We start from the raw sequence: 19057 nt of genomic DNA, 5'->3' as shown, positions 1-19057 counted from the left end.
ACAAGTGAATTTTGGCGTCCCTCAGGGATCAGTTTTAGGGCCAGTGCTATTTTTGATTTATATAAATGATCTTTTTTACGCAGTAAAAAAGCGGAAACCTATTCATTGCTGTAGACTCTGTCATCCTAAACCTTCCCTTGCCCATAGTGCCAGCTATAGTTCGCCATCTTCTGATGTCCTTGTTTGTTTTGCTGATGATAGCACACTCGGCACTTCGGGGAACTGTGAGTCCGAACTTCGATTAAACTTGGAATACTTGTTTGAGAGAGTAATTTCATGGCTTGATGCTAATTTTCTTACCCTAAATTATTCAAAACCCAATTTTTTGATATTTTCGCATGTTTCTCAGATTTATCCCAAGTTATCAGAAATTCATCAGCCAAATGGGATAATTCACAGATCTAAAGATCTATATGTTCGTTTTTTGGGCATTCTTGTTGATGAAAACTTGTCTTTCAAGCGTCACATTGATTTGATTAAAATGAAGATATGCAGGAGTCTCGGTATTTTAAGGAAACTCAAACATATTTTCCCTGGATCAATTTTGGAAATCCTTTTTCACTCCTTCATCCGATCTTACGTTTCCTACTGTCCATTAGTATGGATGTCAACCTTTCCTTCACTGTTAAAACCACTTCTAAGGTTTATAATAAAGCTAGAAACCTCATTAAGGAAACTAACCGTTCAAGAGTTATCCCATTACTTGATCTCGAGTCACTGTATATTCTTTCGTGTGCATGTTTTACTTTTTCCTCAGCTTCATGTGACCTCCCCCGTCCCCTAAGTGTTCAGCCATCTTTCACCTCGGATCAGAATAATTATAATCTTCGCAATACCGAAAATCATATTCAAGTTCCTTTTACTCCTTGTGTAAGGTCAGACTTTAATCCTTTAATTGCGAGTTATATTGTATGGAATAAGTTGCCCGAATCAGCTCGAAGGTGCCACTCATTCGGTTTGTTCAAAAAAATTATTAAAAATTCATTGGCTTCTTAGAAATTATTTTATCTCTTTTTATATGTGTATATGCGTGTATGTATGCATATATATTTCCTTATTATTTCATTGGAGTCTATTTTATCTACAGATCTACATAATTAATTTAGTCTATTCAATCTATTAGTCTATTTAGTTTTGTTTTCTATAGTTTTTCATTTTATTTATATTTTCCTCTCTTTTCCTTTTTGCTCGTCTCTCTGTGAGTAAGTGATTATTTTTTTCTTCTCTGAGTAAGTGGCTCGTTATTTTCCCCTTTTTTACAGGCCAAAGAGCCTTTGGGGAAATAGTAAAATGTAATATTGTATGTGTGTTTCGTGATGAATAAATCTTATCTTATCTTATCTTTTCTAAGTAATCAAAAATTGGAGGACAACTAGGCCTCCTCCCTCGCTCCTTTTTCCTCAAAATCTTCCGATTAATTGCAATTAATTAATATGCAAATTTCGTTTTTATTATTTATGTGCGGAGAGCCAAGATCAAAACATGCATTGATTCAAAAATGTCCAGAAATTAAATAAAAAAAACAAACAAGTTTTTTAAAATGAAAGTAAGGAGCAACAATAAAACTTAAAACGAATAGAAATTACTCCGTATATGAAAGGGTCTTTTCCTCCTCAACACCCCGCTCTTTACGCTTAAGTTTTTTTTACTGTTTAATAAAGTAGAATTGAGAGAAAGAGTCAAACTTTAGCGTAAAGAGCAGGGCGTTGAGAAGGGGACAGCCCCTTCCATACACGGTGTAATTTCTGTTCGTTTTAGGTTTTAATGCCACTCCTTACTTTCAGTTAAAAAAAATAGTTTTTTTATTTAATCAAACATGAAAAGACCAGACATGCGACAATAAGAATCACAACAAGTGAAAAACGAAATTATTTTCGTTTTGCTAACTTAAAAAAATTTGAAAAAAAAGATAGCGTTTATTTTTTTTTTATAGATACTTGATAATCGTGAGATCTACTCACGATAGCCAACTTTTAAGCAAGTTTTAGGGCTTTCTAGTTTTAATGAATGTTACCGTATGAGATAGTACTCATGGATACCTAATTTCCATGCTTGAGTGGGCGAATGAACGCAATGGCAGCATTTTAGAAGCTTAGCTTTATTGAACAAACCAATTAAGAGGTCAGCAATCACCGTCTGAGAGGTTACAAATTATGGTGCCCTTTATTAGCGTTTTGACTAATTTGGTTTCGGTAATCTTTCAAGCATTTTAAGGAACACATATTTTGCTTAGTTTCAAAAACCCAGACTTCATTTATAAATATTGTTTAACGTTTTGTTTTATAAATAATCATTATATATTCAGAGTGTCCGATGCAAACTCATGCATTGGGTTTCATGTTGTTGTTTCTTTTAGTTCAATCAAGTACCTCTTTAGTTTTTATAAACAAGACTCCTTAACCTATAAACTGTTGTTTAAAGGAAGTATCTATATTGATAAGACCATGCTTAAGCTCCACATAAGGCGAAAAATAATAAAAATTGTGTACTTTTACCAATTGCTTTTACTAGAAATCTTGGAATGCACACTATTTTATTCCTGAAATATTTATAAAACCCAGAAATAGTTTCCAGATCACCATAAAAGCTAAAGCAAGTACTTGCAAAACGAAATTCTTTGATTTCATGTTTTCCATTTAATGCCTGCCAATGTTACCTGCCAAACAAACCGCTGTTTGTTGTCTTTTGGTTTGTTTATAAAGGAATCAATTTTTTTTTATATTACTACCGTTGCTATTACTAAAAATTCACAGCCACACAGCCACTAGATCTGCTATACCGTACAAGGATAGGACTCTGTCCTAGATAGTTGGCCGAAAAGGTAGGATCATTGACAATCTGTCATGTTATTCACAAACTTGTCCTAGTCAATTTGTCTCATTACAGCCGAAGAAAGCGGGATAGAATCACCTTTCTCATACAGCTTACTGTTTACCATACGGCAAATCTCAGGAGTACCCAAAAAATTCATCGACAATTCCTCTGGGAAACACCGAATAAATCCTCTTCTTTCGAAGTGCCTACTTTTCCAAATATTACTTACTTACTGTCCTCACTATTGCTTTCAATATTCTAATCTTGATCCGTAGACTTAACTTCCTATTCTTACAAACTTTTTTCAAATGTGAAAAAATACCCAGGGCCTTGACTATTCTACTTTTATCATTTTTGCTGCAACCAACGTCTTTCCTAATTATACTACCCGATTTTACCCCACATCACCTCTTCCCCTTCATTTATTCCCAGTCTAAGTGACTTATTACGGATTTTTTTTTCTCTCTCTCTCTCTCTCTCTCTCTCTCTCTCTCTCTCTCTCTCTCTCTCTCTCTCTCTCTCTCTCTCTCTCTCCTCTCTCTCTCTCTCTCTCTCTCTCTCTCTCTCTCTCTCTCTCTCTCTCTCTAAAAAGAGTTTAGCTAATGATCTACCGATATGAAAAAAAATCTTCAAAGCAAAAACTTCCAACTTGAGGTTTTATGTTGGCAAAATAAAACATTTACCTTATTTGTACTAATCTGTCCCTCTCTTCCCTCGAACTTTATTGGACAGCTCTGTATTGGACGAACTTTATTGTACGAACTTTATTGGATAGCTTTATTTGACCTGACAGTAGGTCGGTACTTTTGAATTTACTTCTATTTTGCCCATTACAACCTGTTAGCAAAGATTTTCAATAAGAGCATAAGGTATCTAGCATCTCTTACCTCATTCCCACGCGCTTTTAAAAAGCCAATTTCTTCTTCTGTGAACTTAGCCATAGATATAGACTTAACACGGTGTGGGGGGTTTAGACCTCGTCTGCAATTATACAAAATAAATAAATAAACACTTCTGAGCATATAGTAAAAACTAGACATTGAAACACATAACAGAAAAGTATGAAATGTACGTGAAATATATAATTAAAAAATATAAAAGAGAATCGACCAGATTTTGATTAAAAAAGAACATAGAATCTCAATTCACATGAAAAAGTTAGAAAAAAGCTTGAAGTAAAATTTAGCAAACCCACACTAATATAACTAATAAAAGACCAACATATAAAACAATTTATGATAAACTGATTAGCACAAAATATGAATAATCATAAAAGGGTTTGGACATCAGCTTTTAGTTCCAGAGAATTCGAGCAAAACGGATTTTAGATGAGTTACAAAATATCGTAGCGACTAAATACTGCAAAATATTCCCATATTTAGAAAATTACGTTTCAATATCATTCCTTTCATCGATACAAATTACATTAACAATTTAGATTTCATTAATAATTACTTTATTTCTTTCATCAACAATTTACAATAAATTTATTTTCATTTCTTTCATCAGTAGTTTATCAAAAAAATAATAATTATTACAAAATTTAAACAAAATTATAGAAGGAATCATAAAAGCTAAGGACAGTAAAAATGAAACTACAAATCAATTTCTGTAATACTCACATCGCCAAACCATCGATCACAAGATAGTGGTAACAGGAGGCATTTAGTAGCTCAAAGGGAACATTCAGAAACAGCGGCATCATTAGAAACAGCACTTGGGATGAGTGATCTGATTCACGATACTTGTCACAATCCTATTTCTCTCTCTCTCTCTCTCTCTCTCTCTCTCTCTCTCTCTCTCTCTCTCTCTCTCTCTCTCTATCTCTTTCTCTCTCTCTCTCTCTCTAAAAAAAAACAAAAAAGAAAAAACAGAAGTAGTCACCCACGCATCAGTTGTTGATAGAACTTGGTGGGCTTCGCAACCAATAGAGCTATCGCTGTGGCCGATGGCGAGAAAGAAATTATGGCTTTGTGTAATAAAGATAACAGCTTTCCAGATTTTCTGTCTTATCATTGCATAGTATAACAGCAATTATTATGTGTTAATTTTTTTAATATAAGCAATATGTAAATAAAGTGACAGTTCATGCACTCCTAAGACGTTTCCAGGACTCTGATAGAAGAGTTACAATGCCAATGTGGTGATCTATTTCAACATATAGACTTTTGTTAGCTTAGCAGAGGCAGGGTTTCGCAACATTTCCAAAGGTTACTTCCTGCTTTGATTTAATTTTTGAAAGAAACAGACAAATCACTCCCTGGGCAATCAGGCTGCCAGATTCTACTTTTCTAAGAGCCATATTCAAAAATTCAAATAACCTTAGCTTGCACTTTGACGGTAGTGATAAAAATATTAGTGGAACCATTTCAAGTATGATCTCATTTACATAAAAAGTTAGAGCAGTGGGGAAAACCTTCACCAGGATGAATGCCAACACTTTGCCAGTTTGAAGCATAACCTTGACTATCAAGGATTTTCAAAGCCTCTTTATAACAACATACAACATATTGGATTGTTTCAGACTAAAAATCAATTTAATCAAGTCTATGAAGACTTCAGGAATGTTACGATTGTCGACCATTTCGAAGACCACAACAGTATAGCAGAGTTAGAACTGATTGGTTTTCAAAGTATACTTTCATCAAAATTGCTCATTTCAAATGGTTAATATATTTAGCTTTCCATTCCCATGCGAAAATTATTCAGTTTTGGTTTAGGCTACTTTATGACTGAAGGCAATGTCCAGTTTAACAAATCAACGCGAGAATTATTTTTCCTGTATGAAATTAACTAAAAAGGAAATGCATGAAATGGTTGACTGACAATATTCGGACAAATACGTTCGAATGGCTACTGCAACAAATGAAGCGTTGGGTGATATGTTTTTGGGTGTTCTGAAAAAAAAAAAAAATTTTTAGGTGTTCTGAAAAAAACAAAAAACAAAGAAAAACAAATTTTGCACTTGCTCAGATCTATGCGTCAGAGACTTTTTTTCAAATTTTGAAGTGAAGGAAAAGTGTATACCTTCAGATCAAGGTCTTGTTGCATAACTGACAGAGCAAAGACTGCCATTGTGTTGATGGGTTACTTCAACAACACCACCTATTCACTATTTCAAGTAAAGGTAAAGCACAGGTATAAATCGTTGTGTTTTAATTGAGTAAAGAATTAGTGATATATTGGACATTGGTAACACCAGAAACCAGAAACCAGAAGTCACCACAGTGTTAATGCTTTTGTCACATTAATTGATAACGAGCTGAATTGGTTGGTATTCTGTTTCCTGACAAAGGTAATAAGAAAATAATCATTTATGATGATGGACTCTCGGAGCATGCACTTTTTTTTCATATGCTACCTTCAATTTTCTTGCCAAAAATCATATCATAGAATATATCTTCCATGTATACACTCGAATAACAGAAAAAAAATAGAGCTTCCAAGATCGAGCAAGAGCGTCTCAATGCTAATCTGTACACGAAGAAGAAGACGAACACCAGATTTCCGATATCATATCACAGATATCATAATTCCATTGCCAACATGGGGGTGAGAGCCAAAACTTCCAAGAGATACTAGATTACCTTTAGAAGAGGCTAATACGAAACGAAACATAAATACGAAAGAAAAACCGCCACTGATAAAAATACTTGAATGAATTTGACAGAGCCTCTTCAAACAAATGTGCACTAAAAATTTTTAACGGCAAATAATAGTTCATTTTAAGTTTATCAATTATTTATTGTTAACGCTAAAAGTAAATAAATAAGATAAAAATAAATAAAGCAGAATTAGAGTTTATAGTGAAAACTAGATTCAACCTAATAATTGAGAGTAAAATTCACAGTAAAATATTAAATTAAATTTAATTCGGAAGGATAGTTAATAGTCGCAAGGATTGAAAATCTCTTTCATTTTTTTTTATAGGGTTGGGGGAACTCTGGATCTCATCCTATAGGCAGTCTTGAATACACACGTACCTTGTTGAACAATTTTTTTTTTTTGTGTAACAATTATTTTGTCTAAATAATTGCACGTCAAACTCCTTCCATATGCAGCACAATAGCTCTGCCTAAGCAAAGAGCGATGTGGGCACAATGTATTTTTTTTTGTTTTTTTTTTTTTAGACCAGTGCACTTCGCATAGAACTTATCATGGAAATTTCGAAAGGGGCTTATTCAATAGGAAATTGAAAGCGATAGTGCCTCTTTGCTCAAAAGTGATTGGAGGGCAACCAAGCCTCCAACCCCACGCCCATCATTTCCCCAAACACATCCAATCAAAATTTTGAGATAGCCATTTTATTCAGCTTAGTTGAAAGGTCCGAAAAGTAAGTCTTTGAGGATGACAACTACCCCACAGCCCTACAGCAAGGCTTGAAAGTTATGTCCAGGAGTCATATAGGGCTTTTTAGAGAAAGCGTGGTCGTACAAACTTTCGAGGGGGCTGATTAGGCTGGTAATCAGAAGTTCTAGTGTTCATTTTAAAAGTCAAAGTGATCGGAAGGCAGCTACCTCCCCCTTTTTGGTTTTAAATCAGGGCACTTCGTATTAAAGGAATTGTCGTAAGAACTTTGAAAGGAGACCATTCTATAAGAAACTGCAATATCTAGCACTCTTTTTAATAATCAAAAGGGTTAGGAGGGCAATAAACCCCCTCCCCCCCTTCGCCATCACTTCTCTAAATACATCCCGTCAAAATTTTGAGATAACCATTTTGTTCAGTGCAGTTAAAAGATACAGTAATTATATCTTTAAACAAGACCCCCCCTCTCAGATTTGATTTCCACTATCTTGAAAAGATTTTCCCTATTGTTTCATGTTTCCCCTATTTTGTGTTTGTTCGTTATGGAAAGGCAGTGTGGTCTTCGTCGCTATTTTCGTCTAGCCTAAGGGTTGTAAATTACGCCACCAGGCATAGCTTAATCTATATATATATATATATATATATATATATATATATATATATATATATATATATATATATATATATATATATATATATATATATATATATATATATATATATATATATATGCGGCTAATAGAGAAAGTATGAAAAGAAAGCGTGCCAAGGAATCACAACAACAGCGTGAAAACAGGCTTGCGTCTCAAAGAGAAATCGCCAAAAGAAAGCGTGCCGAGGAATCACAAGAGCAACCTGAAACATCCTGGACAGCGAGAGTCAAAACGTATCAAAACTGAAAATGATAGCGATGATGATTGGGTTTGGGATTTTGACTTGGATAAGGTCATCAATACCTACCAGATTTTAGTTAAAAAAAAAACAAAGGTTCGGCGATATGTATTTCATAGTGACGAAAGACAAGTCAAGGAAAACAAACCAAACAACTTGAAAGTGATACCGATGATAAAAAAAACGACATTGAAAGGACTATCGTTTCCCAGTTACAACATCTTTTCCACATAAATAATAATTTAATGCTTCTTTTCAAAACAGCAATTGAATTGATGCCTACTGATACGCAACTATCAACGAAGTGGCAATCGTAATTGTCGGTGATTTGTATATGACGTCAAAGGCTTTGTATATGACGCCATTATAAGTATATAAGAAGGCGTTTCAAAGACAAGTTTTTATTAAACTCATCGATACTACGATGCCCTACAATATCCTATCATTTTTTGGGATGGAGCCGACGGCTATCACTTTAATATTAAATTGATAAATCCAGCCAGTTGCTCTCCTTCATCTCCTACAGAGGTATGGGAGAAATACAAATCGCAAATGGCCGAGAATATACTCCACCGAATACGGCTAGAAAGGTCAGATATGACCTTGGACTTTACAACAGAAATTTATAACTGCACTTTAGTTATGATTGAAGATTTGTGCTTATCTATTGCAAAAAAACCTCAAGCATTTGAGAATGCCTTTACCTAATCGTACTGCTTCTATTTCTAAATGTGTAGAATGGGATCGTGAACAAAGTTGCAACACAATTGATCTATTATCAAATGTTGCAGACCGGGACACCGGGACACAAATAATATAACTGACAACCGGGACACTCAAAGAGAAATTACAGACCGGGACACCGGGACACAAATGACAAGCGGGACACAGGGAACATAAATGACAACCGGGACACTCAGAGAAATTACAGACCGAGACAGCGGGACACAACTACAACGGGGACGCCGGAAGGGCACATGGGGGATAAATAAATGACGACGGGGACACAGGGAATATTCGATTAGCAGTTACCATCAACAAAGCCCAAGAGGAATCATTAGAAAAAAAGCAGTATAGATCTGAATACGGATTGTCTTCCCATGAACAATTATAATTTCAAGAGTCGGTAAACCTGACAATCTATTTATATGCACAGACAATGGGAACGCGAAGAATATTGTATATTCGCAAGTTTTCTGTAGTTAAAAACATATATATCGATCTTTATTCACAGGTGGGACACAGGGACACAACTACAATGGCGCGTAACTAATATGGCGCGTAGCGACTTACGCACGCGGGGGGGGGGGGGCTTGGGGGGGTGCAAAGCACCCCCAACAACTAGGTTTTGGTGTGGCGCAAAGCGCAAAGGGTGATCGTATAAACTTCGAAGGGAGCTAATTGGATTGGAAACCAAAAGTTCCAGTGCTCTTTTAAAGGGTCAAAGAGAACGGGGGGGGCAACTAGCCCCCCTCTATTTACTCCAAACGCATCCGATATAAATTTCAAGAGAGCCTTTTATTGAAAAGTAGTCCAGAGATCACGTAACAAGGTCTTTACGCCCCACCAACTGCCCCCCTCTTTTACCCAAAAGCATCCGATCAAAATTGTGAGATAGTCACTTTGTTCCCAATAGTCAAAAGAGCATATAGCAGTGCCTGTAGGGTGGAAAAAACCCTCCGGAGCCCAGGGATAAGGGTTGTAAGTTACACCCAGGGCATATTAGGTTTTTATGGAACGGATGGTCCTATAAACTTCTGATCGGGTGGAGCTCATTTGATTGGAAGTCGGAAGACCTAGTACCCTTTTCAAGAGTCAAAAGTGAACGGAGACCAGCCAGCCCCTTCCCCACGACCCTGTCATTCTCCAAACACATCCGATCAAAATTTTAAGAGAGCTATTTTGTTAAGTATTTTTGAAAGATCCAGTAATTATGTTATAGAGGATGTCAATCTCCCCACAGTCCTCAGGTTCAGGGCTACAAGTTCATTGTTTACATAGTTCATTGTTCACATTTGTTCGTTAATTCGTTCACTGTTTACACATAGTATGTTGTTGACAAAGGTACACATGTTTGAAAATTATTTACCACAAAATACGAAAGAACTTCAGGTGAGCCTTCCAGAGAACCTTTAGGGGAGTGTTGAACTAAACCATGACAAGTTACATCTATACGGATTGTGAAAAGGGCGTAACTGATGAATGACTGGGTATATTAATTTAAAGCTTTATGGAAATGATATGGAAGATGATCAAAAAGGGAATATTTACACGCTAACAACGCTACTACTGCTACTATTACTACCACACTACTTTATTTTCAATATTGAAGAAAAATTGAACTAAATCAAAACATGCTATATGCATGCACATTGTAAAAATGTGTATCTCAAGAACTGAGTCGTTTGATAAGTTGGAACTTTCAGAGAATACTAAAAGGGAAAATCATCTGACCATGCAATATGTGCACGCTACTACACAAACTTCTGTCACTGATAAATTTAATACTACTACTACTACTGCCTCAATTAATATTTCTATAACAACTTAATACTGCTGCTGCTACTAGTACAACCGATATTACTTTTAATGCTAAGTCTTGAGTCAAACTGCCTTCTCAAGACCAGAACACAATTTACACTTTACAGAAAAAAGACAGATGACCATCGATTTTCAGTTTAATATACATATACTAACATAAATTCCTTAAAGTTACAAGAACTTACTATTTATTAAAATAAAAAAAGTTAAAACATTTAAAATATATTTTGTTTTCAGTAAAGCACAAATTATGTTCTGGTCTTGAGAAGGCATGGAGATTGTCAGCATTACTTATGTTAGTTTTTACCATTTTAAGTTTGACCCGGTTATTTATTGTAATTATGGCACTTAGTATCTACATAGTGAAATATAGCGACCGCAAATTCTGTCGGTCTGTCCCGGTTTTGCTACTTTAGGCACTTCCAAGTAAGCTAGGACGATGAAATTTGCAAGTCGTATCAGGAACCAGACCAGATTAAATTAGAAATCGTCGTTTCCTCGATTCGACCATCAGAGGGGGGGGGAGTGGTGGGACGGTTAAATCGAAAAAAAAAAAAAAAGGAGGTATTTTCAACTTACGAACACGGATCTTAATGATATTTGATATTTAGAAGGATATCGTGTCTCAGAGTGGAGGGATCGGGATGAAACTTGATGGGAAAAATAAGCAGAAGTCCTAGATACGTGATTGACATAACCAGAACGGATCCGCTCTATTTGGGGGAGTTGAGAGGGGGGGAGGATTAATTCTGAAAATTAAAAAAAATTAGGTATTTTTAACTTATGAAGGAGCGATCGGATCTTAATGAAATTTCATATTCAGAAGGATCTCGTAACTCAGATTTCTTGTTTTAAATCCAGACCAGATCCAGAGTCATTGAGGGGGGAGTTGGGGGGATCTTGGAAAACACTTAAAGCGGAGAGATCAGGATGAAGCTTGGTGGGAAGAATAACAACAAGTACAAGATACGTGACTGATATAACCGGACCAGACCCGCTCCAGATCCGGTGACATTTGGGGGAGTTGGGGGAGGGGGAGGGGCTAAAATCTTGGAAAACGCTTAGAGTGAAGGGATCAGGATGAAACTTGGTGGGAAAAATAATCAGAAGTCCTAGATACGTGATTGACATAACCGGAACGGATCCTCTCTATTTGGGGGGGGGGAGTTGGGAGGGGAGGGTTAATTCTGAAAAAAATTAGAAAAAAATGACGTATTTTTAACTTACGAAGGAGTGATCGGATCTTAATGAAATTTCATAATTAGAAGGACCTCGTGGCTCAGATTTCTTATTTTAAATCCCGACCGGATCCAGCATCATTGGGGGAGGGGAGTTGGGGGACCGGAAATCTCGGAAAACACTTAAAGCGGAGAGATTAGGATGAAACTTGGTGGGAAAAATAAAAACATGTCAAAGATACGTGACTGACACAAACGGACTGGATCCGCTCTCTTTGGTGGAGTTGAGGGGGGGGGGGAGTAATTTGAAAAAAATTAGAAAAAATGAAGGTATTTGTAACTTACGAGCGGGTGATCAGGTCTTAATGAAATTTGATATTTAGAAGGATCTTGTGCTTTAAAGCTCTTGTTTTAAATCCCGAACAGATCCGATGACATTGGGGGGAGTTGGAGGGGGAAACCGGAATTATTGGAAAACGTGAAAATTAAGGTATCTTACGAATGGGTGATCAGATCTTAATGAAACTTGATATATAGAATTATCTTATGTCTCAGATGCTCCATTTTCAATTCGAATCGGATCCGGGGACATGAGGGGTTGGAGGGGGGAAACAGAAATCTTGGAAAACACTTAGAGTGGAGAGATCAGGATGAAACTTGATGGGAAGAATAAGCACAAGTTACAGATACGTGATTGACATAATTGGAACGGATCTGTTCACTTTGGAGGAGCTGGGGTGTGTTGACGTGGAAAAATTGAGGTATTTTTAACTTAAGAACGGGTGACCAGATCTAAATGAAAATTGATATTCGGAAGGAACCCATGTCTCAGAGCTCTCATGTCAAATCCCGGCCATATCTGTTGACATTGGGGGGAGTTGGATGGGGAAACCGGATATCTTGGAAAACACTTAGAGTAGAGAAATCGGGATGAAACTTGGTGGGTAGAATAAGCAAATATCTTAGATACGTGATTAACATAGCCGTAGTGGATTCACTCTCTTTGGGGGAGTTAGGGGGTGGGGTTCAGTGCTTTGGCGAGTTTGGTGCTTCTGGATGTGCTAGGACGATGAAAATTGGTAGGCGTGTCCCAAAGCTGCACAAACTGACTTGATAAAGTCGTTTTCCTGGATTAGACCATCTGAGGGGGGGGGTGACGGGAGAGGAAAAATTAGAAAAAATGAAATATTTATAACTTACGAGTGGGTGATCGGATCTTAATGAATTTTGATATTTAGAAGGATGTCGTGACTCAGAGCTCTTATTTTAAATCCCGACCGGCTTTAAGCCACAGACTTTCCTTTTAAATCAATCTATTGATTCTTAGAATTTTGCTAGAGCTCATACCATATGAGCTCTTGGCTCGTCCGGCCTCGTCACAAGTTCCATATGTGCTCTTAGCTCTTGCTTTTTTCATTTGGGTTTAATTTATTTATTGATGGTGGTTTGTGGTAGTCTTACACTTAGAAGACTATTTGAATTTATTTCTGATCCTTTTTGATTTAATGAAGATCTTTAGTTTTTTTGAAAAACTTATTTTGTGGAAGTTTTTTTTATAATGAATATGTGTTGGGGTTCCACCCCTTGTTCTTTTCTTTTTTCAGATGAATGACCTGTTTCCTTTTCCGTAATTACATTTACTTAGACTTACCTATGGCAAAAATTCGCGGATTGGCCAGAGCCAATCCAAGGTCTACCCTATGCAAAGTTCGTTGTATAGAACTAGCGATTTAGTTTTTATTCGGCACTGAAACTCCACTTAGGGAGACTGTCTTCAGAGTTTATAGATTTGTGTTTAAGTGATCTTTGAAAAAATACATGTGAGTTATTTTCTACAACCGTGTAGATTATTTTTCCAGGAACCCAGGCAGGATAGAAAAAGAGTTCGCGAGAAAATACCGTCATTAGTATATCGACATGGGGCCCCATTTACCTTCCAAATAGAGGACTGGATATTTTAGTGATGAACCAGGTTGTGGCATCCGTGGCCGAGAGTTTGGCCCGTTTGACCGTTCGATCACGTTACCATACCCTGGAACAGGGTATACCATAATAGGGTATTACCATACTCTATATTTAAGGTACCAATAGTTACAACAAATAATTATTTTAAATATATAAGTTTCATCAAGTTTAGTCTTACCCATCAAAAGTTACGAGCCTGAGAAAATTTGCCTTATTTTAGAAAACAGGGGGAAACACTTATTTTAGGAAACAGGGCTTGAAACAGAAGTTTCAAGCTCCTATCTACAAAAATGTGGAATTTTGTATTTTTGCTAGAAGACAGATCACGAATGCGTGTTTAATTGTTTGTTGTTTTTTTTCCAGGGGTGATCGTATCGACACAAAGGTCCGACCCTAAATGTCGCGAAAGGGCTCATTCTAACGAAAATTAAAAGTTATAGTGCCTTTTTAAGTGATCAAAAAATTGCAGGGCACCTAGGGCCCCTCCCACACACATTTTTTCCCAAAAGTCACTGGATCAAGTTTTTTAGATAGCCATTCTGTTCAGCTTAGTCGAAAACCTAATAACTATGTCTTTGGGGACAACTTAATCCCCAACAGTCCCCAGGGAAGGGGATGCAAGTTACAGACTTTGACCATTGTTTGGTTATTATGAAGTGTACGGATGTTTTTAGGGGGACTTTTTCGCGATGAGGTGGAGGTAGGTTGGAGGGGGGTTACGTGGGAGGATCTTTCCAAGGAGGAATTTTTCATGAGAGAAGAGAAATTTCCATGAAGATGGAGCAGGGTTTTCTAGTACTATTAAAAAAAAAACAATGAGAAAATAAATAATTTTTTTCAACTGGAAGTATTCAGCAGCATTAAAACTTAAAATGAGCATAAAATATTACGTATATAAGGAGGTTCGTCTCCTCCACAATACCTTGCTCTTTACGCTAAAGTGTTTTTAATAATTTCAACTATTTATTCTACGGCCTTTGTGATTCAGGGGTTATTCTTAAAGATTTGGGACAAAATTCAAGCTTTAGTGTAAAGAGCGAGGTAAAAAGAACGACGGGGCGAACCTGCTCATATAAGTAACAAAAATACGCAAATATAGAAGTTCATTACGAAAGCTAATTCGTAAGGTACGCATGTTTATTACTAAAAAAAAGTTCGTTGAAAAAAATCTAGTTGCATTTTTAAGTAACAAAATATTGAAGGGCAACTTGGCATCCTCCTCCACCCCTTTTGTTTATCAAAATCGTCTGATCACAACTATGAGAAAGCCATTTTGAAAAAAAATTAAAATACAAATTTCGTTTTATTTATTCATGTGCGGTGAGCCAAATGCAAAACATGGATTAAATCAAAAAGGTTCAGAAATTAAAAAAAAACAAGGTTTTTTACCTGAAAGTAAGGAGCGACATTAAAACTTAAAACGAACAGAAATTACTCCGTATGTGAAATGGGTTGTCCCCTCCTCAACGCCTCGCTCTTTACGCTAAAGTTTTTTATTTTTTTAAAAGTAGAGTTGTGACAAAGAGTCAAAATTTAGCGTAAAGAGCGGGGCGTCGAGGATGGGACAACCCCTTTCATATACGGAATAATTTCTATTCGTTTTAAGATTTAATCTTAGAACGGGGGGAGTTTATGTTTATAAAGGTCGCCCAGTGCGATGTGTGGGTTATCATTTATCTTGCGGGGGGAGGTGTTGGGGTTCAACCCCTTGTTCTTTTCTTTCTTTGGATAAATGTACTGTTTTCTTTTCCGTAAATACATTTGCCGAGATCTACCTGTGGTATAATTTCCAATGATAAGTGAAAGTCCCGTTGCTAAGGTAGTAGCTCTGAAACGGGTAAAAGCTTTGACTAAAAATCTTTGTTTTTTTGGCTGATCAGGGCCATTGAAAGATAATATTATTCAAAAGAAGCTAGTGATTCGAACTTTAATTTATCAGATAGGCCAGGGCCTATTGAACGTCTACCCCTACGCAAAGTTCGTTGTATAGAACAAGTGGTTCAGTTTTTAATTTGAATTGAAACTCCGCTTAGGAAGTCTGTTTTCGGAGCTTATAGATATGTGTTTAAGTGATCTTCAGAAGAATACATTTGAGTTATTTTCTACAACCGCGTAGATTATTTTTCCAGGAACCCAGGCAGGGTAGGAAAAGAGTTCACGAGAAAATACCGTCATTAGTATATCGACAGAGGGCCCCGTTTACCCTCCAAAGAGATAGCTGGATATATTAAAGGTGAATCAGGTTGTGGCACCCGTGGCCGAGAGTTTGGCCCGTTTGACCGTTGGATCACGTTACTATACCCTAGAACAGGGGTATACCGTAATAGGGTATTGTCATACTCTATATTTCCGGCACAATAGTGGTGGCCGCGAGGCTCTCCATTACAATATTTGGCACGAGCAAGGCTTTCCACTCCAATAAGTGGTGCAGCATCATTTCCGTGCCAATATCTGGTGGCAGCCGTGGTTACCATTACAATAATATGTGAAAAAGCTCTATTTTAGTATCTTATAAAAAAGCAATAAATAAGATTGATAACCACCGTTTCGAGGGGGTGGGTAACCGGAAAGCTGCCCTGAACACCCTAGCTGGGGGGGGGGGGGCATGGCTGGGGGGGGGGCATGGCTGGGGGATTACCGTTTTCGTCAAATTGTTCACTTTTATTCTGCTTTTTTGCTTAGGCTACATCTAAGTCAAGAGGGGGCACTGTAATTAATTCTCCCCAAGCGTCACCAGCCCTAGGAATCTGTGTTTACTTACTCTGAAAGTACAATTTTTATTTGACGCTTCTTTCCTATTAGGTTGGTTTTGCACAGTATAAATGTCCAGTAAGTCGATAATTCAGTCGGGATATCATTGCCTAGTATATTATATTTTATATTTTGTTTTCCTTTCGTAAAATTTTATTCTTAAGGGGTTATTCCGAAAAAGGGACAGTGTTTTGTTGCATTGCTTCTTTTTTCATAAGCCCTATATGCAAATAAACAAAATATGAAGGAACGTGGTTTAGGTTTATTTTTACTTTTAATATATAATAACAACTTTCAAAAATGTTTTTTTTTTAAGCACAAAAAATTTCTTAGAACAATTACATTTGTTATTTTTAATTTGATTTTACAATTCAAATGGACAATTTCCTTTGGTCTGGTCTAAATTTTTTGTGTTGCTGTGCGTTTTTAGCCAATTCCTGGACATTTTTTAATTCTGGGATTGCAAATTGATCCAATCCATTCTTTTCTAATTTAATGGCATTGAAAGATTAAATCCCTTGGATACAATGAAAAAAAGGAAGAAGAACTTACAGTTTTCCTGAGCAAGATACACAAACAAATGAGCCTATTGTCATATTAATGTAGGTTGTCCCTTTTTGGCCACAGTCAAAGCAATTTTTGTTTGGGGCTAAGGAGGCCAAGGACCTTAGCGCTTCTAAATGTTTATCGTCTACTTTTTTTTTGCTAGCCATTTTGACATTGAATCTGAAAAAAAAAATTTAAATTAATGGTGTTCGTTTTGTTTCCCCTTGTATTCCTGATCACGGAGCCTTTCAAGGAAGAATAAGAGCATTTTTATTCCAAATTATACTGGTAAATTAACTCCATTATTATATGTGAGATTCATCATGAGTAAATCTTATCTTATCTATCTATCTAAAGTATCTTTACAGCCCTTGTCCTATGTCCCTTGTTTCATTCTTCTTTGCCATTGTGGCCTTGAATCTGAGAATAAAATTTCAGCAGAATAGTGACTTTTTGTTTAGGGCTTCTTGTCGACTACAACTCGACTTTCCAGCTTCTTCTGGGACCTGTTAAAGTTGCAGAGTCAAAAATTAATTAAAGTGCTCTCAAGAGAACGTCAAGTAGGATAAAAGATCTTAGTGCACGAATGACATTAACCCAACACTGACATCAAGAACAAAAAGAAAACTGACCTTTTATTGTCTTGATCTTGTTTAACACCCCATTAATCAAATAAAAGTATTCTCAAGTTTGTTTGTGCCTTGTTATTTGTCAAATTCTAGTCTCTTCCCTTCTTTTTATACCAATTAAGAGTGCTATTTAGTTGGGAATTCTCCTTGATTTTCCTTGTATAAATAAAATAATCCTGGAATTGCTTGGAAACAAATATTTGACTTTATGAAAATTCACCAATACAATTGTAGAAAAGCTTTATGATAAGAAAATAAGCTTTCAAGTAGACCCAGAAGCCACGCCGATTTATCGACGCGGTGCCATCATTGAATCATTTCTTTCGCCATCATTTCTCTACCCCAGCGTAGAGAAATTTCCCAAATAGCTAATTTTTTTGGGAAGGAAGTAAGGATAAATGCTCCTAGAATTATCCAAAACTGATATACAGGGAGTGGAACAAGGTATGATCTTGAAACCTTCTACCATGCAAAATTAGGGCTGCAGGTTTATTTCCAAGAATTTTCTTTGCTTGAAAGAAATGCTTCCATGTTCATAATAAATGTGTGCCTTAGAAGAGGGATGGAAGGTTTTAGATGATGCTTAAAAAAAATCCCGTGCCCTAATTTGGATTAGAGGTGCATTTCTAAGATTTCATTCACCAGATCAACAACTTTTTCAAAGCATCAAAAATCCCCACAGAAATGTTATCAAAATGCAACAATAAACACTAAGTTAATTGAAACTTTTACAGAAAAAGATAAATCATTAGAAAAATATGAACTCCAATAAAGATATATGTAGGTATGTGCTTCAAACTAAGTATATGAGTCAAAATACTCCTCAAAAAAAAATATGTGCTTGTTGTTTTTGTATTTGATAGGTATAGATTGGTGATTTAAATTTTCAGGGTTTCAAGCTGTGGTAGATTTTTAATTATTTGTTTTTATAATGTTGAGATTTTCAGATATTCAATTCAAAGTTTAAATCTCGATAAGTTTGTTGAGCACAAAAATAAAAATTTTAAATTTGACTCCGATTTAGCATTAACTAAGATAATTGCCCTGTAAAAATTTTGATTTATAAACAAATAATCATGGAAATATGACTGGATGGCATGTATCAAAATAAGTATAAAAATCCTCAGCAGTATATATAGCAGTTTAGACAATTTTGTGGACAAACATATGCAATCCCCATACAAAAACATAACTATATTTTGCGACTGGTTGGTATTGAAAAGGTGAGAAATTCTGAAGAAATATTGTAGTTGCACTCCACTTCCGTGCTTAACTCAAGCTGTGTGAATTTCCACTTTTTATCAACATTTTATTGGTAAATATTTGAAAAAAAACAAAAAAAAAAAACAATCGATGCCATTCCAATGGCTCAAACTGAGAATTCGGAGACCCATCTATACCAGCTAGATAAAAAAAATAAACACATAATTATTT

General features: G+C 36.1%; 1 protein-coding gene across 1 annotated transcript in view; it reads right to left on the bottom strand.

Moving 5' to 3' along the window:
* Nucleotides 1-19057, bottom strand: part of LOC136027407 (arf-GAP domain and FG repeat-containing protein 1-like) — a 78341-nt gene that overhangs the window by 47671 nt on the left and 11613 nt on the right. The window contains exons 2-3 of the mRNA XM_065704646.1: nt 17001-17174; nt 3702-3795 (exon numbers count right to left, since the gene is read on the bottom strand). Of these exons, the coding sequence (XP_065560718.1) occupies nt 3702-3795; nt 17001-17161 (255 nt within the window). The 5' untranslated portion in view covers nt 17162-17174. The remainder of the gene's footprint in view (nt 1-3701; nt 3796-17000; nt 17175-19057) is intronic.

This window comes from Artemia franciscana, chromosome 5, assembly GCF_032884065.1.
Source record: "Artemia franciscana chromosome 5, ASM3288406v1, whole genome shotgun sequence".
NCBI classification, from domain to species: Eukaryota; Metazoa; Arthropoda; class Branchiopoda; order Anostraca; family Artemiidae; genus Artemia; species Artemia franciscana.
This window is presented reverse-complemented; position numbering and strand designations above follow the sequence as displayed.